The 20,263-nt window shown below is 35.4% G+C and overlaps 1 protein-coding gene across 1 annotated transcript; it reads left to right on the forward strand.

Annotated features, from left to right (window-relative positions):
- Window positions 1-55: 55 nt before the first annotated feature.
- Window positions 56-14,918, forward strand: LOC148281119 (steroidogenic acute regulatory protein-like; the record flags this gene model as incomplete). The annotated part of the gene is made up of 7 exons (XM_088227273.1): window positions 56-258; window positions 5,204-5,286; window positions 6,495-6,628; window positions 7,689-7,847; window positions 9,157-9,210; window positions 12,002-12,128; window positions 14,788-14,918. Coding segments are annotated over exons 2-7 (687 nt in total), but the record flags the coding sequence as incomplete, so codon positions are not given.
- Window positions 14,919-20,263: the final 5,345 nt, after the last annotated feature.

The following is a 20,263-nucleotide window of genomic DNA, read 5'->3' on the forward strand; positions in this document are numbered from 1 at the left end:
ACGATATCTGAATCCCTTCTGTTCTTACACTGACAATTGTAGATAAAACATATTTAATCTATGGTCAATTGTCAAATTTGTTTACTTGTCAGCTGAGAATTGTTATTGTGTTATATTATTTCTTTATGTCGGTATTAAATCGGCTTCGTTTTGGCCGTGTTTAAATGAATCACCATGGTCTCTTAAAGGGAACATCCAAATGATAGGAATTTTCCTAAAGGACTAGACCTCGAAAATACGAGAAAAAACATTACAAAGGTATGTCGCCCCTTCGATGTGTCATTGACATTATAATATATATCTTATCTTGAAGTTATTTTAAGTGCAAACATGTCAACTTTCAAGAAATATGCAGATCGGGATTTTGCGACCATTTCTTTGTTTCGTTGTAACGTTTTACTAAAATTATCTGGACTTGCGTTTGTCTAAAAAAATAGGTTATAATAATTTGAAAAAATATAAAAATAATTATATTTGAGGCTCTAACTCCGTGGCTATTCGTAATAATAAAATGAATGTAAACAACTTTATTTTTAACCACTTTGTTTTATTTTTACAAACCTTCTTCTCTGGTCTCAATCCTGGGATTGGCTGGCAGCAATTACATTCATTCTTCTCATCCATTCCTCCCTGTCTTGTGCGGCTCTTTTAAAGTCAGCATATGATGAGCAGCGCACGTCCTCTAATGGGTCCTCCAGGTACTCTCGGCGTGGGCATCCCCTAGAATTTGTCCCCTCGGTCATCCCCTCCATTATGACACGCAGGAGGCCTTCTTGACGTATTACATGGCTGATCCATCTCGCTCGCCTTTCGGACAAGGTCCTGAGCAGGTGCCTTCCACCTTCGATTCTTTGGAGAACCTCCTCATTTGTAATGTGGTCTCTCCAGGAAATTCACAATCTTATTCATCAATCTTATTTATCTACACAATCTTATTTATCAAGGTACACAGGTTTTTAAGATTTATGAATTTCAAATAAAACATCCAAATCGAAGAGCGAAACTATAAATGTTTAATGAAGCAGTTAAAATTAATATGTATTAGTGATAGAAGGGAAAAAGTGGAAAATATCTGCCTTCTAATATACGCGTTTGTGTAATATTCATGTAATGAAGTGAATTTGAACAGGAATGTTGCGTCTCATAAAACGAAATAATACGGACCAAAATGGACACCGAGTCATTGGAACAAAAGGCATAATACGAGTAGTACTACACACTTGCGTTTCCAGAAACTATCTAGCAGCCAGCGGGCCACATGGCGACGATATCTACCTACTGTCTACAAAAGCTTCTCTTCGGACATCTATCTCCCTTTGTTAACCATGGAGTTGAAACAGTGTTTGATTTATTTAGTTTTTTATTGCTTACTTCTTGGTATGAACACTTGACCAATTTACTACTATACTCTATTTTTTATAAATTTATTGATATTGTTTTAACTTTGCTGGAATTCCTCTCATCCATGCGCTTTGTAGCTGCACGATGATTGGTTATCTAGCTTTAATATATCAACTTTAAAATACCTTAATTTTGTAAACGGGGTCTAGAATTCCAATCGTCTATGCGCTTAGTAGCAGCAAGGCGTGTTGTAATCTTACTCCTTTTCACTATTCATATTATTATTATTTTTTAATACACTAAATTTATTTGTCAATTTTTAAAATGTGTAAATGGGGGCTAAATTTCTAACTGTCTATGCGCTCTGTAGCTGCAAGACGTCCTGTAATCTAGCTCCTATCTATTATAATTTTTGATTGATCTTAATTGAAAACGAGGAACTAGAATCCCAACCGTCCATGCGCTCTGTAGCTGCAAGACGTACTGAGATATTTATTTATTGTACAGCGCCCTTGAGGTGATTTTCACAAAAATGGCGCTTTATAAATTATCCAACTATATATAAGGGAAATTTCAGATTTAGTGCTGCTTTTCAAGTTATTCAATAATGTTCTTGACAGTCCCGAACTTTTAAATTGTGTGAATTTTTTTGTGAGACAGCGTGGGACGAGACAAAATACTTCGTTCGCTGTTGATTTGCATAGTTCAAACTATGCCGAATACTCACCTAGTCCACGGCTCCACATGTTAGCGAACAAACATGGAAACTTAGATTTATTTCATGTATCTTTATACAAATTAAAATCAATACTTTTTAATCACCTCTTTTCTAAATTTAAAAAATGTACCAAGTGTTATACTTCCAAAATCACTCGCAAACGAGTGAAGGCGTATAAAAAAAAAAAAAAAAGTGTTATACTTGTTTGACTGTTTGTGCTATGATACATCGCCTCTGTTACTTCGATACTTTTTATATTTAAACTCTTTAATTATTGTTAATTTGCGGCATATCCATGTTATAATTTCTTATTTATTTTCCTTGATTGTGTCTTTATTTTCTGATGATTTTATTTTATGTATCCATATTTTCTATACTTGTGTAGGTGTTTTGTTTCATTATAATTGTTTTTCTATATTATTTTATACTTTGTCAAAAGCGTAAGCCGTCGAAATAAATAAATAAATAATTTACAAATGATTCTTATATTTTTTTAAAAATTTTATTTTTTATTTTATTTTCTTATATTTTTTTTTATTATGAATACTAGTATTTACACGTATCTTTAATTTTCTAATTATAAATGGTATATTCTGTAATTTATTTTTGTTCTTCAATTTTTAATTACTAACGATATATTTTCAAATTTATATTTATGCTTCAATTTTTATTATTATCGGTATGTTTTCCAATTTATATTTTTGTTTAATTTCTTTATTACTAATGTTATATTTTCAAATGTGTATTTATGCTTCAATTTTTATTATTATCGGTAAATTTTCTATTTTATAATAATTATGTCTCACTTCTTTACTATTAATGCTATATTTTCTAATTTATTTTTATGATTCAATTTTTATTATTATTACTTGCATGTTTTCTAATTTATTTATTTATTAACGGACACTGTCCATGTATACAATTTATAAGGTTTAAATATTACAATAAAAGAATAGTTTAAAACATTTTTAAAAAAGAAAGAAGCATTGACAAACATAAGGGACATCGAGACAAGATCTGGACTATTTATTTAGTGCTCGTTTAAATTCTTGTAAACTTAAACCAAAAAAGTCCAGATGATCTTGTCTCGAGTTAACAATGTGACAAAGACGAGTCATTGGAGAATTAAGGCCATAGTTTGTTCTGTGCTGATCGATGAACGAACAGTACTTCATTGTTTCTCAACCTACGAGTCGGAATATGGAATTTCACCTGTCCCAGTAACGATGGCACATCGATTATACCATTTAGTATGCCGAACATATATATGGAGTCAATATTAGTTCTACGTTTTTGTAGACTAGAAATATTTAACATTGACTCTATTTCAGCATAAGAATAATTATCTCTCTCTAGTCCAAGCATCCACGCCATTTTTGGAAGCAAGCGATGTTGGACTGATTCAATGTGATTTATGCGATTGACATAGAATGGAGACCAGACCAATATTCTAGAAGAGGGCGAACAGTCGAGCAATAAAGAGTTTTGATTGTACGGACATGAGTAAAATCAAAGGATATTCTGTTAATGAAGCCGTGTAATTTCAGTGATTTATTTACTGTATTATCTTATGCTCGTAATTTATATTTATAATGATTTTTTCATATGTTATTATTATTCTTTGAATTCATTAAGCATCATTTAATAAAATAATAGATTTAAAAAAACACATGTAAAAAATAAGGTCGTTCCTAAACACAGGAATTTCCTAGCTAGTCGGGACCTGAAACAAAGAAACTCTGTAATACATAAATAAATAAATAAATTTTATTCATTCCATGTCCTCTCTTTACTTCACAAAAGTCAACAGATGGAAGAGTTGAGGAAATGTGAATGTTCAAACAGGCAGAATAATGAATGTTACACAGTGTGTAAAGTGGCCACTTAAACCAGCCAATGACAGGTCATAAGCCCTAGACTTCCATATTCCATTCTTAAAAATGTTTTCCCTCTCTGTTGAAATAAATTTGAATACGACTGTATTTGTATATAAATTACCCTGTTCAATACTCGATGGGAGAAGGAGAAATTAGGGGAGAGAAAGGAGATGTTTCTTCAGACGTGATTAAAACAGAGATATTGCAGTAACATCTCTGATAATGAGTAGAACGATAAGTTAATTCTTGTGTTATTATTAAATGCATATGCAAAAATTTGCCGGTTGATGCCGCCCGTCAATTAATAAATGCGTTTGTAGTGTCTAGAGCCGATTATTGTAATGGTATCTACCGGGGGCGTGCGGTGGGGTTTTTAATTAGGGAAGCAATCAATATATAAGTTATTGGCATATTATAATATACACTGCCCTTAAGAAATTAAAGACAAACTCAATACATTATACAAATGATTGGAAATAAAAACAATAACTTTACATATCTAGTAATAAATTTTAATGACAAATCAACCAACTTCACTTTGTATACCATAATAAAAAACTGCGAAGTATTTTGTGGCGTTATATTTTATTTGACTAAAATGCTGTAAAACCAAATTAAACATTATCTTAACATATTACAACAGAGATGAAGAACATTTAAGAGAAGGTAATATAGAAGTCCAGACATCTACAGGGCTTATGACCTGTCAATGGCTGGTTTAAGTGGCCACTTTACACACTGTGTAACATTCACCATTCTGCCCATATTTGAACATCTATATTCCTTCAATTCTTTCACCTGTTGATGTTTGTGAAGTTAAAGAGCTGAAACCTTTATTTATGCCGGTGAGATTCATCAAATTGAATTATTTCACCTACATACTAGGCAACACCTGAAAATGTTATTTTTTCAATTTCTATACTTCTTCATGTACCAGGTGGATTTATCAACAATATTCTTCATCTCTGTTGTAATATGATAATATAAACAGCTCCCCAGGGAGTTGAATCCAGTCCTTGTCTACAAAAATTTGGACAAACTCAAAATTTTGTTGATAAATTGTTTTAATTAAATTACAAATTTAAAAGCTTCAATTAAATTTATTTATCCATAGAATCACTATGTTAAGCGCCCTCACGAAAATGGCGCTATATAAGTTATCCGTAGTAATAATAGTAGTGGACGGGAGATGATTGTGCTTGTGCAAAAAACCCGATGATATCACGAGTAAATTTGTTGGCTGAAGAATATATGTGGTGTGTTCTAGAATGGAGCAGCAAAGGGACTACTACAGAGAGGTGGCCGAGTCTCTACTCGCCAGTAACTCCTCATTTTCCCGCCAACTGCTGGGTAATTTTTTCAATTCTTCATTTAATTTTTACATTACAGCATAAACCAGTGGCGAGCGGTGATTTATTTTATAGGCAACCTACAAAAAGTTAATTTCCGTATCCGACTTTTATTTATAAAAACAGTATTTATTGAACAACAACCAACAAACCATATCGCCGTTTCCCCGTAAGGGCAGGCAGAGAGGATAGAACGCCACATCACTCTATCTTAGCATACAGATCTCGCTTAGTTAGTTAAATTCCTGACGATGAGGTAGTAACCTCGAAACCGGTCGAAGTGTAATAAAAAAATTTAAGTGATTTATACAAATTTATAAACAAATAAGTGTAAAATGTCATACCACAAAGAGAAAAATGTTTTTGATAACAATAATATAATTATAAATGACTATATTTCTGTGGTTCTAATATAAAAGTTTCTTTTAGTTTTTCCAATGTAGATTGAATCGCAATCATTACAATTTAATCGGTATATTCCAGATTAATTATATTTATGGACTTTGTGATTTTTCAACAATGTTCCTATATTATTAGTTGTGTAGAATGCAGGTTTGATGTTTGATGGTAGGGAATTAGATATTTGTTTAGAAAAAATGACATGTTTGATTATGTCCAAATGCTTGCAGACTGGCTGGATTTCCTCCCTAGGGAGTTGTTCATATTTAAATTTATTTCAACAGAGAGGGAAAAATTTTTCGAGAAGGGAATATGGATGATAAAGGTTTCAGCTCTTTTACTTCACAAAAGTCAACAGATGGAAGAGTTTAGGAAATGTGGATGTTCAAACATGGGCAGAATGGTGAATGTTACACAGTGTGTAAAGTGGCCACTTAAACCAGCCAATGACAGGTCATAAGCCCTGTAAATGCCTAGACTTCCATATTCCCTTCTCGAAAAATTTTTTCCTCTCTGTTGAAATAAATTTAAAAAAATGACATCTTGATGCCAAAATAAACTATGCATAAAAACCTACCTACCGAAATAACAGCGTAATTCAAATCTGTCTCTAAATCTTGCAAAAACAGATTTTAATGACACTACTTGACACCGTAAACTTAGCATTCTCCATCGAGTCGGTGAAGCATAATTACAAATCTCACAATTCTTTTTTCAAAGTTTTTCGCAAATATCTCAGTACTCCTTCAATGGAGATTTCCAAGTTTGCTTCCAATACCCTCAAATGTTAAATGTACTCAATTGTTCTAGGTAATTCCAACGTGAGTTTGCTGGGACAGAATGCCCGTACGCGACCGCGTATATCGGACGTGCGTCGGTTTTTCTGTCTCTTCTGCACATTCGACCTCCTCTTCACCGCTCTGCTCTGGCTCATTTCCGTCATGGTAAGGACTATCGCCAACTGTGTCGCGCAATTGTTTCCAGGGCATTGCATTAGTTCCTATATTATCGATTATTTTTATCGTCGGAACAAGAATCAATTTGTTCGGTTTCATGAGATACAGTACGATTTGTTTTGTTTTATGAGATACGGTACAATTTGTTCGGTTTTATAAGATACAGAACAATTTGTTTGGTTTCATGAAATACAGTACAATTTGTTTGGTTTTATGACAAACGGTACAATTTGTTTGGTTTTATGAGATACAGTACAATTTAACAATGTTTGATTATGTCCAAATGCTTGCAGACTGGCTGGATTTCCTCCCTAGGGAGTTGTTCATATTTAAATTTATTTTAACAGAGAGGGAAAAATTTTTGAGACGGGAATATCGAAGTCTAGGCATTTACAGGGCTTATGACCTGTCATTGGCTGGTTTAAGTGGCCACTTTACACACTGTGTAACATTCACCATTCTGCCCAAGTTTGAACATCCACATTTCCTCAACTCTTCCATCTGTTGACTTTTGTGAAGTACAACTCCCTAGGGAGGAAATCCAGCCAGTCTGCAAGCATTTTGGACATAATCAAACATTGTTGAATTACTACCCGATAAAAGAAGAAGTATAAAAATTGAAAAATTGGTTTTCAGGCGTTGCCTAGTAGGTGATTTGGTTCAGCCGGATGAATCTCACCCACGTGATAAAGGTTTCAGCTCTTTTACTTCACAAATGTCGACAGATGGAAGAGTTGAGGAAATGTGGATGTTCAAACTTGGGCAGAATGGTGAATGTTACACAGTGTGTAAAGTGGCCACTTAAACCAGCCAATGACAGGGCATAAGCCCTGTAAATGCCTAGACTTCCATATTCCCTTCTCAAAAAATTTTCCCTCTCTGTTAAAATAAATTTAAATACAGTACAATTTGTTTGGTTTTGTGAGATACCGTACAATTTTTCCGTGGTCAATTTACAAAAGTTTGTCCATTTGGATTAAATGTTTGTATTTCCTATAAATGCGCACTGCAAATAAATTCGACTGCATATTTTTTCCTCTCGTTTCAGTTGACGGGCGAAGCCATAGCAGACATGTGGCAGAAAGAAGTGATCGGGTACAAGATTGCCACCTCCATGTTGGACGTCGTCGGCGCCGCTGCCATCCGGTTTTTACTTCTGCTGCTGGCTTATGCCGCCTTCAAGTTCGACCATTGGACTGTCGTAGCCGTGAGTACACGAGTCCAAAATTGATTTTTTTTTTTTCAATTTTAAATTCTTCATCGTATTGAGAAAAGGGGGATGTGAATTCTTCACTCACTGGGATTAAAATAAATAAAATCTCAATAAATCCGACCTTCTAGTCCTACTTAAAATTCTCAACTCGCTCTTTGATGCGCCTGAACTACTGAGCTCGATAAACTAAATATCCCAACTAGAAACCTCAGACAAAACTTACTCTTCCATACCGATAACCATAGAACTAACTATGGTTTCCATTCCCCTATGCCCAGAATTCTCAGGTCTGCCAATTCTCAATTCGCTCTTTGATGCGCCTGAACTACTGAGCTCGATAAACTAAATATCCCAACTAGAAACCTCAGACAAAACTTACTCTTCCATACCGATAACCATAGAACTAACTATGGTTTTCATTCCCCTGTGCCCAGAATTCTCAGGTCTGCCAACAAACATACCAGTGTTGATTTCTTTGATAACAAGTTGTCTTCTTTCAAACGATCACTGAATCAAATTCAATTATAAACACCTCTCTCCCGCTTCTACTCCCACCGAGTCTACTATATACCGTACCATTGTGTCTTTCTACTTTCCTTTATAATAATTTTCTGTGTATAAATATGTCCTTAAAAATGCCCATTGGGCGTATATATATAAATAAATAAATACATTAAATGCATATGCAAAAATTTGCCAGTTGATGCCGCTCGTCAATTTAGAGTCGATTATTGTAATGGTATCTACGCAGGTCTATCGATGAATAAAATGACTCGCCTACAGTCTGTATTGAATGCCGCAGCGAGACTTATTTTCGATTTTTAAATGTTATAATGTGCATTAAACCTTATTAAATAAGCATCTAAGGGCGTGAGTTGCACTTTGTTGTGTAATAAATGGGTAGCATTGTTTTAATGAGCCATTGCTTTCGTCAATATTCGCCTGGCGCTCAACGGAATCAGTTGCGCGGAGTGTAAACTGTTTGCATTTCGGTAGTTTTAAAACTTTAAAAGTAGTATGGAATATTTTTTTAAATAATTTTCACATTCAATGTGATCCAAAATGCAACTTTCTAGACCCCTTTCACTTTCATGTCTAATAAAATAAAAAACTTCATACATCATCGGCCTACTCTATTGTACAATGAGCTTTGATGCGGTTTTTCTTCTCATTGGCAATATTATCTTTTTTTTTCATATCTTTTCATATGTATGACATTGTTGGTTGAATTTGATTATATTTTGTGTACCAATGCGGTGCCCTATGCTCCATTTGTTATCTAATATATTTATTTCCATTTCAGTTGACTACAAGTGGCACGTGCACATTTTTAATAGCCAAAGTATTTATATTTGAGGTGAGTCAAATATTTACTCTATTATTTTTATAGTCTTTATTTTATAAAATACACATGTTATTACAAAAGGCAATGTGTGTGTGTCCTCGATAGACCGAATAACTACTGGTTTTTTGAGAAATGACGAGCTTTGGCATGGGCATATTTATAGATCTTAAAATCTTCAATTTGCTAAATAGAAAAGAGTTAGGAGCGCAAATGTTTTATTTATAGACCACAGGGCTGCATTTGACGAGAACGCCTATACTTAAAACATAGGATGTTATTTTTTAGTATTAAAAAAAATATATATTTGAATGTTTACAAACAGCATTTGTTTTTAGTGGGTCCCAATCGGATTATTTCCTTAAATTCCTTATAATTTCTACCCATTTATTACTTTTTACTGGATTGGTAATACTAAAATAATATTAACTGACATTCAATACATTTTTGAAAATCGTATTCTTAAATAAAGTGCACCCCTGATGGGGAGAAGATCAGAGTTTGACATTTACTAAATCAATTCTATGTTTGAATATTCACTATTTTAACCTTTTCCTTACTGTCCTGAAAACATCCACGCGTTACGGTGCTGTGTAGTCACTACACACGCAAACAATGAGAGATTTTAAATTGTAAAAGTGTAATATTCATCGGCACTTGCTTCAATTATTTATAATTGAAGTCAAAAGTGATGACATTTTTAATCTAATTGCTAAAAACATAAATTCATGCTGTCAGTGCGCGCAAAAGAACCGCCCCCAACGAAAGTCGGGAAACTACTAACGCAGCTGACAGGCGTCTGGGAGAAGTACAAGAAACGTTGCTGACGTATAAAAAGTGTCTCTCTCGCTCCCAAATATACCCGTAGTATCGGGAGTGAGATGTAAAGAGTGTGCGAGACAATTATATATTAGAATTACTCTTTTACTTTGAATGCAACATGCGACACATTGGTAAACTTTCTATTGTATTGGTGATATCTCCGATTTTAGATAAAACGCTTTTTATGTTCCCAATGAGCATTAATTATTTGATCAAAAAAATGTTGTGGAACGAACGAGTACCGAAAATGTCAGCCCATCATCTAGTATATTTATGGAGATATTAAAGTTATTATTTATTTATTAACGGACATTGTCCATGTATACAATTCATAGGGTTTAAATATTACAATAAAAGAATAGTTTAAAACATTTAAAAAAAAGAAAGAAGCATTGACAAACAAAAGGGACATTGAGACAAGATCTGGACTATTTATTTAGTGCTCGTTTAAACCGCTGTGAACTTAAACCAGAAAAGTCCAGATGATCTTGTCTCGAGTTAACAATACGATAAAGACGGGTCATTGAAGAATTAAGGCCATGATTTGTTCTATGCTGATCAATAAACAGTTCTTCATTGTTTCTCGACCTACGAGTCGGAATATATAATTTTACCTGTCCCAGTAACGATGGCACATCGATTATACCATTTAGTATGCCGAACATATATATGGAGTCAATATTAGTTCTACGTTTTTGTCGACTATAAATATTGAACATTGACTCTATATCAGCATAAGAATAATGACCTCTCTCTAGTCCAAGCATCCACGCTACTTTTCGAAGCAAGCGATGTTGGACTAATGTGACTTATGCGATTGACGTATAATGGAGACCAGACCACTATTCTAGGAGGCACATTCTAGAAGAGGGCGAACAGTCGAGCAATGAAGAGTTTTGATTGTACGGACATTAGTAAAATCAGAGGATATTCTGTTAATGAAGCTGAGTAATTTCAGTGATTTATTTACTGTATTATCTATATGCTCGTTGTATGTCAGTTTTTTAAATTTTTTTTTTATATGGGAGTTGCTTTATTATTTACCTTGCTTATAATACGAGTATACAAGGTTATATTTCAAATAGTGTTTTTCAAAACAATTTTTCAATTTTTCAATTTCTTCTTGGACCAGTTGGTTTCATTACAATATTTCAGTTTGTCCAAATGTTCGTAGACAAAAGACTGGATTTCACCCCCTCGGGAGTCATTAAGATTTACAAATTACAATTGTTTTCAGGCGTTGCCTAGTATGGGAAATAATTCAGTCAGATAATTCTCTTCGCAACAATAAAGGTTTCAGCTCTTTAACTTCACTAAAATCAACAAATGGAAGAATTGAAGAAATATGGATGTTCAAACATAGGCAAAATGGTGAATGTTACATAGTGTGTAAAGTGGCCACTTAAACCAGCCAATGACAGGTCATAAGCCCTGTAAATGCCTAGACTTCCATATTCCCTTATTTAAGGTATTCTCCATCTCTGTTGTAATTTGTTAATCTTAATGACTCCCGAGGCGGTGAAATCCAGTCTTTTGTCTACGAACATTTGTACAAACTCAAATATTGTAATAAAAATTGTGTAACACTAATAACAAAGTTTTATTTTCATAATAATTTAACACTACTACAGTTTCGGGAGAGCACTTCACCCCTTCAATATAGATGTTCAAATAGGGGCAGAACTGTGTGTATATCGTATTACCATATCATTAGCAACTAATAAAGCAATAGTTGTCTATGTCACGCTCATAAGCGCGTCTGAGCGCGAGAGAGACGGAGATTGTTTTCATAATATGTATGCCGTGCGATGTCATACCATGCGCTTATTCACGGATACTACGCAATGCGTATGCGCGTAAGTGTAGCGCACGCGCCAGCTTATAAAAATCCACCAGCACCACCATGGTGAAGGTATGACGTCCTTATCTCCCTGAGAAGATCGAGGCCCCGGTATGAATTAATCGCTGTGTTTTCGGTGCCCAGTGGCTGGGGACCGCGCAGCCCGTGTTCCAAGTCCTGCTCGTGCTGGTCTCCTTCTCGCTGTGCTGGGCCGAGGCCTGGCTCCTGGACTGCAAGGTGCTGCCCCAGGAGCAGTTGTTCTCCGGATCTGGTAATCGCCGATTCAATTTCAATTCATTTGTTTGTAAATGAGGTTTTTACTCAAAGTAATAATGCGCCAAGCTATAGAGGAGCCCAAATGAAGGAAAACCATTCTATTACTATTGGATATTAAGTAAGTTTAAGATAATTTATGTACAAATACCTTAGAGTAATAATGCGTCAACCTATAGAGAATCCTTATCACTATGTTTCAAAGAACACAAGCGATTTAAATTTATTTCAACAGAGAGGATATTCAAACATAATTGAGAAGGGAATATAGAAGTCTAGGCATTTACAGGGCTTATGACCTGTCATTGGCTGGTTTAAGTGGCCACTTTACACACTGTGTAACATTTACCATTCTGTCCATGTTTGAACATCCACATTTCCTCAACTCTTCCATCTGTTGACTTTTGTGAAGTAAAATATAAGTACATAAGCCCTGTAAATGCCTTGATTTCTATATTTCCTTCTCAAAAATGTTTTCCCTCTCTGTTGAAATAAATTTAAATATGAATGACTCCCTAAAGAGGAAATCCAGCCAGTCTGCAAGCATTTGGACATACTCAAATATTGTTGAACACAAGCGATATTTATTGTTGCAGGGTTATTCCAATTTATTTTTTCTATAATTTGCCTTTATTTATTTTATAAAACTGTGTTTTTGCTTTTTTTTATTTATTTATTCATTTTATTCACAACATACTTATGTTACATTTATTGAAACATAAATCCCAACTCCGTGGAACCAAAGTCCTGTGTTGAGTTTGTTTGTTTGGCCGTCACATCTCCGAAACGGCGAGTCGTAGCGGCCTGAAATCTGGACACGTCGTTTAAGATGCGATTTCAAGGTTAACTTTGCTATTTTCGAGTAAAATTCGAATCGACCTCTACTCGATAAAGACTCAAACTTTATATGGATGCCTAGTGCGGCCCCGACATATTGCCCGTAGTCAACTGTCATTATCAACAGTAAACATACTTTACTTCACAAATTTATCCCCTAAATTGGGAAAAAGTAGTATCTGAAGTAAATATGTTGATATAAGGAAAGTTTTTAAGCAACAAAATACACGTCTCAGGACAATAAATGCCAAAAATCAATGTAAGTCATGGGAAAATATTCGGCATCAATTACCTGTGAAAACTGTCTCCTTCAACAGCTTTGACGCTTCCTACTGCTGCAACCAAACATACTGCAATTCACCATTGTGGATTTTTATTTATTATAACGTAAATATCCAAGTTATTTACAAACAAAGCCAAGCACAGCGACAAAAGCATCCGATAAAACCGTTATGTGCTTGTTGTCAAACAAAACAACATCTCCACCAATTTGTTGCTAACCAACATCGCTTGTGTTCTATGAAACATAGTGATAGGGCTTCTCTATAGGTTCACGCATTATTCCTCTAAGGTATTTGTATATACATTACCTTAAATCAATACTATTACTCAATGGGAAAAAGCGAAAAAAGAGGAAAGGAGAGATTAAGGAAGAGAAAGGAGATGTTTCTTCAGACGTGATTTAAACAGAGATAATGTAGTAACATCTCTGATGGTGGATGGGAGATGATTCCACAGTGGAGCCGCATGGACACTATATGAGTTAGAGAAGAAAGAGGAATTGTGGTTGGTTATTAATTAAGATGGTGCTTTGAGAATTAGAACGAAGAGGTAAATTATGAACTGATAAGCGTCGACGGAGGTATATTGGAGCGTTAGGACCATGAAGTACAGTGAACAGAAGTGAGAGGGATTGATAGTCTCTCCGCTGTCTAATTTTGAGTACATAAATAAAGATTTCAGCTCTTTAACTTCACAAACATCAACAGATGAAAGAATTGAAGGAATATAGATGTTCAAATATAGGCAGAATGGTGAATGTTACACAGTTTGTAAAGTGGCCACTTAAACCAGCCATTGACGGGTAATAAGCCCTGTAGATGCCTGGACTTCTATATTACCTTCTCTTAAAAGTTCTTCATCTCTGTTGAAATATTTTTTTGTTAAAAATCACACTACACAACCCTGACCGCCAATAAATGTCATAAATAGTCACAGAAGATAAAAAAATAGGGACAAGCAGTGGTTTTATTTATAAATATGTGTTTATCGGTGTTGCCAAAGTCAAAAAAAATATTGTTCTACCGTATTTGGGGGAAGAACAGATACTTTTTTCGAAGATTTGTACGATTATTCCACTTAGTCTAATAATATGCCATGTCACTATATAACCCTGAAGAGGGCAACGTGAGTTGCCGAAGCTAGTCGATTGTGACAATAAATTAGTGGTTCATAAAACAAAATATTTTTTTATTTATATCCCTACAGAGATGAGGTAGAATTTTTTCAAATTCAGGATTATGGATATTCGAGCGTTTACAGGGCTTATGACCTGTCATTGGCTGGGTTAAGTGGCCACTTTAAGTAGGTACTACAACATTCCCCATTCCGCTTATTAGCGAATATCCACACAGGTAACATTTTTGATTTTTGTATATATGTTACTAAACGAGAAACCATTCACAAGCGAGTTGGAGCGCCATCTATGTATTGATATTGAAGTGTATGTACAAATACACGTACCAAAATAATGTTGCAAAATAATTTTGTTTATTCCTCAATAATAATAATAAATAATGATGTTTTGTGGTTTGCTAAAGGTTCGGGACCCCTCCTGTTTCCCGTGGGGCCCAGATTAGGCCCCAGCGACCTGACCAGCGTAGGGGACTTCTACAGTCCGACAGAGAGTCCCGACGGCAGCCCCCGGTTTGATAGGCGACTGCCCAACGTTGTGAGTCACTCTTTCATTTCAAAAACAAACTTTTTTAAACACAAAAATTATCCTTCCATTTTTTTGTTCATGCAATTTCGCCGAATGCAACCATGGTAGGTCGATGAAATAAAGATTTATGCTTCTAACTTTTTTTTCATATTTGATTGAAAATTTTAATATTCACGAACACGCGCAGCGCAAAGATCTACATTTCTCAGAAAACCGCACGTAAATCAGTTAAGCCGTTTAGGAGTTCAGTGACATCATACGTAAAGAGGAATCATATATATAAAGATCATAGAATTAAAAATAGTCCAGTAGGAGCGTATAATCATTTTTTAATACATCGGACTGTGTCCAAAAATCTCCCCACTTTCGCCGCGCGCATTTGTGATGTCGCCGCGTAATCTGTTAATTTCTCTAAAATTTTACTGTGCACGCGGAAATATTGATTGACACAACAGAGTAGATAAGTAAAGGGTCATTTAATAAGAGTAATTGAATTAATGAACTTTGAACTTAAAATATAAAACAAATTTAATTTTACATTAAATGGATTTTTTTATATCACGTTAATAAATATTTTATGTTTTAAAAATAATGTCAGTCAAATGTCCACCACAGAGTTGTTTGATGCGAGGTACAATTTTTATTAGTTCTCTCATTAGATGAGCAAAGTAGGGTAAAAAAATTTACTACCCTGCCAAAACTAACGAAATGTCCATTTTGATTTCTTCGACAATCTGACAGATGGAAAAATAATTCAATTTTTAAGTAATGTATTTGCTACTTACACATTAATTTGCTAATTACACATGAAATGTGATTCCATCATGTTTCTTAGAAATCCTACCAGTATTTCTACACTTTAAAAGAACACAACACGGCATAGTTGAATTCAAATTAGGAGTTGCGTACTGAGCGACGTCTACAAAGAAACTAATGGGTCAAAACGTAAATCTAATTTATTAATAGTTTAGTCGCCTTCTGTTTGATGTTCGTATGCGGTTTCTGGACTATTATTTAATTTATTTATTTTATTTATAAATCATATAACACACAGTATTTTACTAGTATAATACATTGAATTACATTCCCAGGAGTTACAGCAACTCAATTCGGGACATAAATAATATAAGTATTTAGAAAATAACACATATTGAGAACAACAAAGAAACAAAGCAAGTTTAGCATCTTTATAACTAAATATAGCACAACAATATATACGCCTAAAACCTTTTCTTACACAAGCAGAATAAATATATATAAAAAAACGCTTTTAAGAATAAAAAAAAGTAGCGAATCCACTAAGGGAGATAAGGTCTTATTTTAAAAATATATATTTGGACCCGTGTATTTAGTAGCCTTACGTGTCATGTACAAGGCTAAGGTACTCGGAAAAAAAAAGTTTTTGTTTGTCTTGGAAATGGGATGTTTAATCACTGATTTTGATTTATTACCTTTATGAGTCCAATCACCATTGTTGCAAAGTCCAAGAACAATGGCGCGTGATAACTACTTTTAACTACAGTGTGGATATCTGTTAAGGATATTCCATCTTTCCTGCATTCTGCTTCAAGATTATGGCATTGCAAACTGAAAAATGGGCACTGAAATAACAGATGTTCGATACTCTGTGAAGAAATATCATCGCATGGACAATAGTCATCATTCCTTCATTTAAACCTATATAGGTAACTTCTCATAGCTCCGTGTCCGGTAAAAATTTGGGTCGTTTCGAAAGTACTTTGGTGATGACGACGGAAGTTTGCTGCATCAGCCAGCGTTGGGTTTAGTGATTTGACCTGTAGAAGAAGCGCTGGGAATCTTCCTCTTCAGGGAGGGTTACCTTTCTTTTTTTTCCTTCAATCCGTCAGCGCTTAGAATCTTCTTGGGTTATCCCCGATCTCTGGACTACGCAGTTTTTATCAGGTCATGGTAAATTTAATCAAAAATTATTTGTTTTTAATATTGTTGACTCCCCTTCGTGCTGCTGCGGATATCCTAACCAATCTTCTGAACACATCCTGTGGTCTTGTCCCTTTCCCCTTCTCTATGATTACCGAATGGAGCTTCTCGCTACTATCCGTGGCCCTGTTATAGGTCCTGTCGGATATACAGATCTGGTGGCTTCTAAAAAGAATTTCAAGGCTTTTAAAAAGTTTTGTAATCATTTCGGCGAATTGATTGAATCATGTCCAATCAATTTAATCCCAGTCAGTGAAGAATTCACTTCCCTCTCTTCTCAACCCAATGAAGTACATATTATGTACTTCTGGATTACTTTCTTTCAGCACAAAGATGCTAAGGCTACCGGATTTCAGAGAGGTCCTTCGGGCAGCTTTTCTCGTTTGACAACGAGCAAATTTTCCGTGTATGTGGGCACCGCCAAGGAGACTTATGTCCTCAGATGCGGTGTGCGGTATGTGGTGGGTAAGCTGTGTAGAAGAAGCGCGGTAATGATCCTCCCAACGCTGCGGCGTATTTTGTTTTATACAGCGTTTAGCAAAGCTAAGGGGAAATTCTGAGAAGAAAGGTGCCGTTCTTTTACAAGTTGCGGCTCTTGCTCGTTCATCCGCTCTCTCATTTCCTACGATACCAGCATGTCCTCTTATCCAGCATATTTGAATGTTCATCCCTCTTACTTTTAGATGCTTAATTTTACTCTGAATATCTACAATGAATGGATTTACCGACCGAGTATCTGTTATAGCTTGAACGCCCGAACGACAATCTGATAATATTTTTGCAATAACCCATCTCTCTGGTGGTTTCTTTAACTCTTGTGTGGCTGTGATGTCACACTAGTCGACATAGGACACAAGATTTGATATATCTCTCTTATTTTTTTAAATGATGAATTCGCATTTTTTGTAATCTTCAAATGGACGTTTTCACACCCGATTTGGAAAGTAAAATTTGTATCACTATGCTATATGTAAATACAAAAAATATTTAACCTTGCTACGCGAAGCATGAATGTCCGCTAATTCAGCAACACATATATACATATGCCTTATACAAGACAGAGCACGAAGATAGAAGTCATAACTAGGAAGTCTGAGACGCTGTTCTGCGGTGGGTGTCATCTAAAACAGATTTAGTCTTTAGTCGGTTAATGACAATAATGGGGGACGCACGCGTGAGCGGCGTATTTGTGGTTTTCAATTTATTTTGCTATAACAGGATTAAATTACATGTTTATTCCCATAAATTATGGAAAAGGAGTTATTAAACAGTAGTCTCCATGTTTTCCATTTTTTTCAAGTGTCTGACCTTTAGAATATTCCGTTTTTTACTATTGGTAACACGATGTTACATCACCGCGCGCAAAGGGATTATTTACCACAGTCTTTTAAGAGTTAATAACCATTCGAGTGCTTCTCGTATTGCGAGTAGTTCAGCCTGGAAAGCTGAGCAGAAATTATCTAATTTAAATGTTCTGCCTGGTAATTCTTTATCACTCTCAAAAGGAACGAATGCCGCTCCCGCTTTTCCGTTGAGCAGGCTGCCATCCGTCATTAACATCACATGAGATAAGGTCATTAACACATCCCGGGAGATAAGGTCATTAACACCACATGCCATGCAGATGATGCTGCCATAGTGATGATGAGAACATATCCATCTCAGTTAGTAAACATCTGGATGCCTAAGAAATGTCGTATAGTACAATGAACGCACGATTATTGGAAACATAATTCGGATATACAAAACGTGTGTCAGACCAAATCATGGTGTATACAACAGAGGCGAGGATAGATAGAGAGAAAATAAAAATACGAAAAACCAAGTAGAAAAACTAAATACAAAAACCAAATAACTGCTCAGAACGTCAGAGATGAAAAGAGGCAGAATCTAATGTCAAGAAGTTAGACGGATTAATTCTATGATAAAGATATAGATTATTTTATTTATTCTCCCATAATTAAAACTACTATAAAAAACATTATTTTTGATAGGTAAATATAATGGTAAGCTGCGCATAATCGATTATATGGACGATTCGCCCCTGGTAAAAGCCTTATGGGCATGAAAAATCAACAACAAACCATCACGCAGTTTCCCCGTAAGGGTAGGCAGAGAGGATAGAATGCCACATCACTCTATCTTTGCATACAGATCTCGCTTCTTCTACATTCATTCATCTTCTCGTGCACGCGCGCCGATTATTCCGACTTTTGGCATGCCCATCTTCAATTGTGTGTTGGATTTGGTCGTGCCATGTCTTTCTCGGTCTACCCCTATTTCTGCATCCATCAACATTCGCATTGTAAATATTCTTAGCCGTTCTTTCGCTGTCCATTCGTTCCACATGTCCGAACCAGCGCGGAGCTCGAGTCGATAATGCCTGTCTCAGCCTTACATAAGGTACGGATCTCGACATTTGTGCATCTTAACATATTACAACAGAGATGAAGAACATTTAAGAAAAGGTAATATGGAAGTCTAGGCATCTACAGGGCTTATGACCTGTCAATGGCTGGTTTAAGTGGCCACTTTACACACTGTGTTCTTAAATGTTCTTCATCTCTGTTGTAATATGTTAATATAAACAGCTCCCCAGGGAGTTGAATCCAGTCCTTGTCTACAAAAATTAGGACAAACTCAAAATATTGTTGATTTGTGCATCTATCGTACATAGTTTTGCCACACATTCGCCTGAGAGATTGCATTTCGATAGCATTCAGCCTCCTTTCATCCCTGTTTTTCCAAGTTCATACTTCGCTCCCATAGATCAGGGACGGGACCAGGACTCCGTTATGAACTGCCAATTTTGCCTCTTGTGACAAACATTTATTTGCCAAGGTCGATTTACGTGCACCGTTCACTCTGTTCCCGGCACTCACCCACCTTTCGATGTCTTTCTCAGTCATTCCGTCCCTAGTGAACATACTTCCCAGATACACAAATTCCTCTGCTTGTTTTAGCATAACCCCGTTCACAGTGATTTCACATTTAGTCATACTTTCATTTCTTTCAAAAACCATCACATTGGATTTATCGACATTCATCAGCGAATGGCTTCCCTCGCGTACATCGTAGACCTTTGTTACCGAGAATTGCAGTTCATCTTTGTCCAAATAAGATAATAATGTAATACAGTGAGTTGTCTGGGCACGGTTCAATCCTTGACCACGCATGTGTCAACGATTGTGTCAGCGCACGTGTCAACGTGAAAACTGAAGTTGTGATAATGAGGCCATATACGAGATTAGGATTGTACATAGTGACTAGTGACCACTTCAATAATTATATTATGACGAAACAATAAAAATGTACCGATAAAAACATTAAGACTTTGATATGTTCCGTTGAAATATAGACGGTGTCAAAACAATAAATCTTTTTTTTAAATATTT

This window comes from Micrasema longulum, unplaced genomic scaffold (genome assembly GCF_059751315.1).
Source record: "Micrasema longulum isolate JH-2025_06_02 unplaced genomic scaffold, ASM5975131v1 h1tg000497l, whole genome shotgun sequence".
NCBI classification, from domain to species: Eukaryota; Metazoa; Arthropoda; class Insecta; order Trichoptera; family Brachycentridae; genus Micrasema; species Micrasema longulum.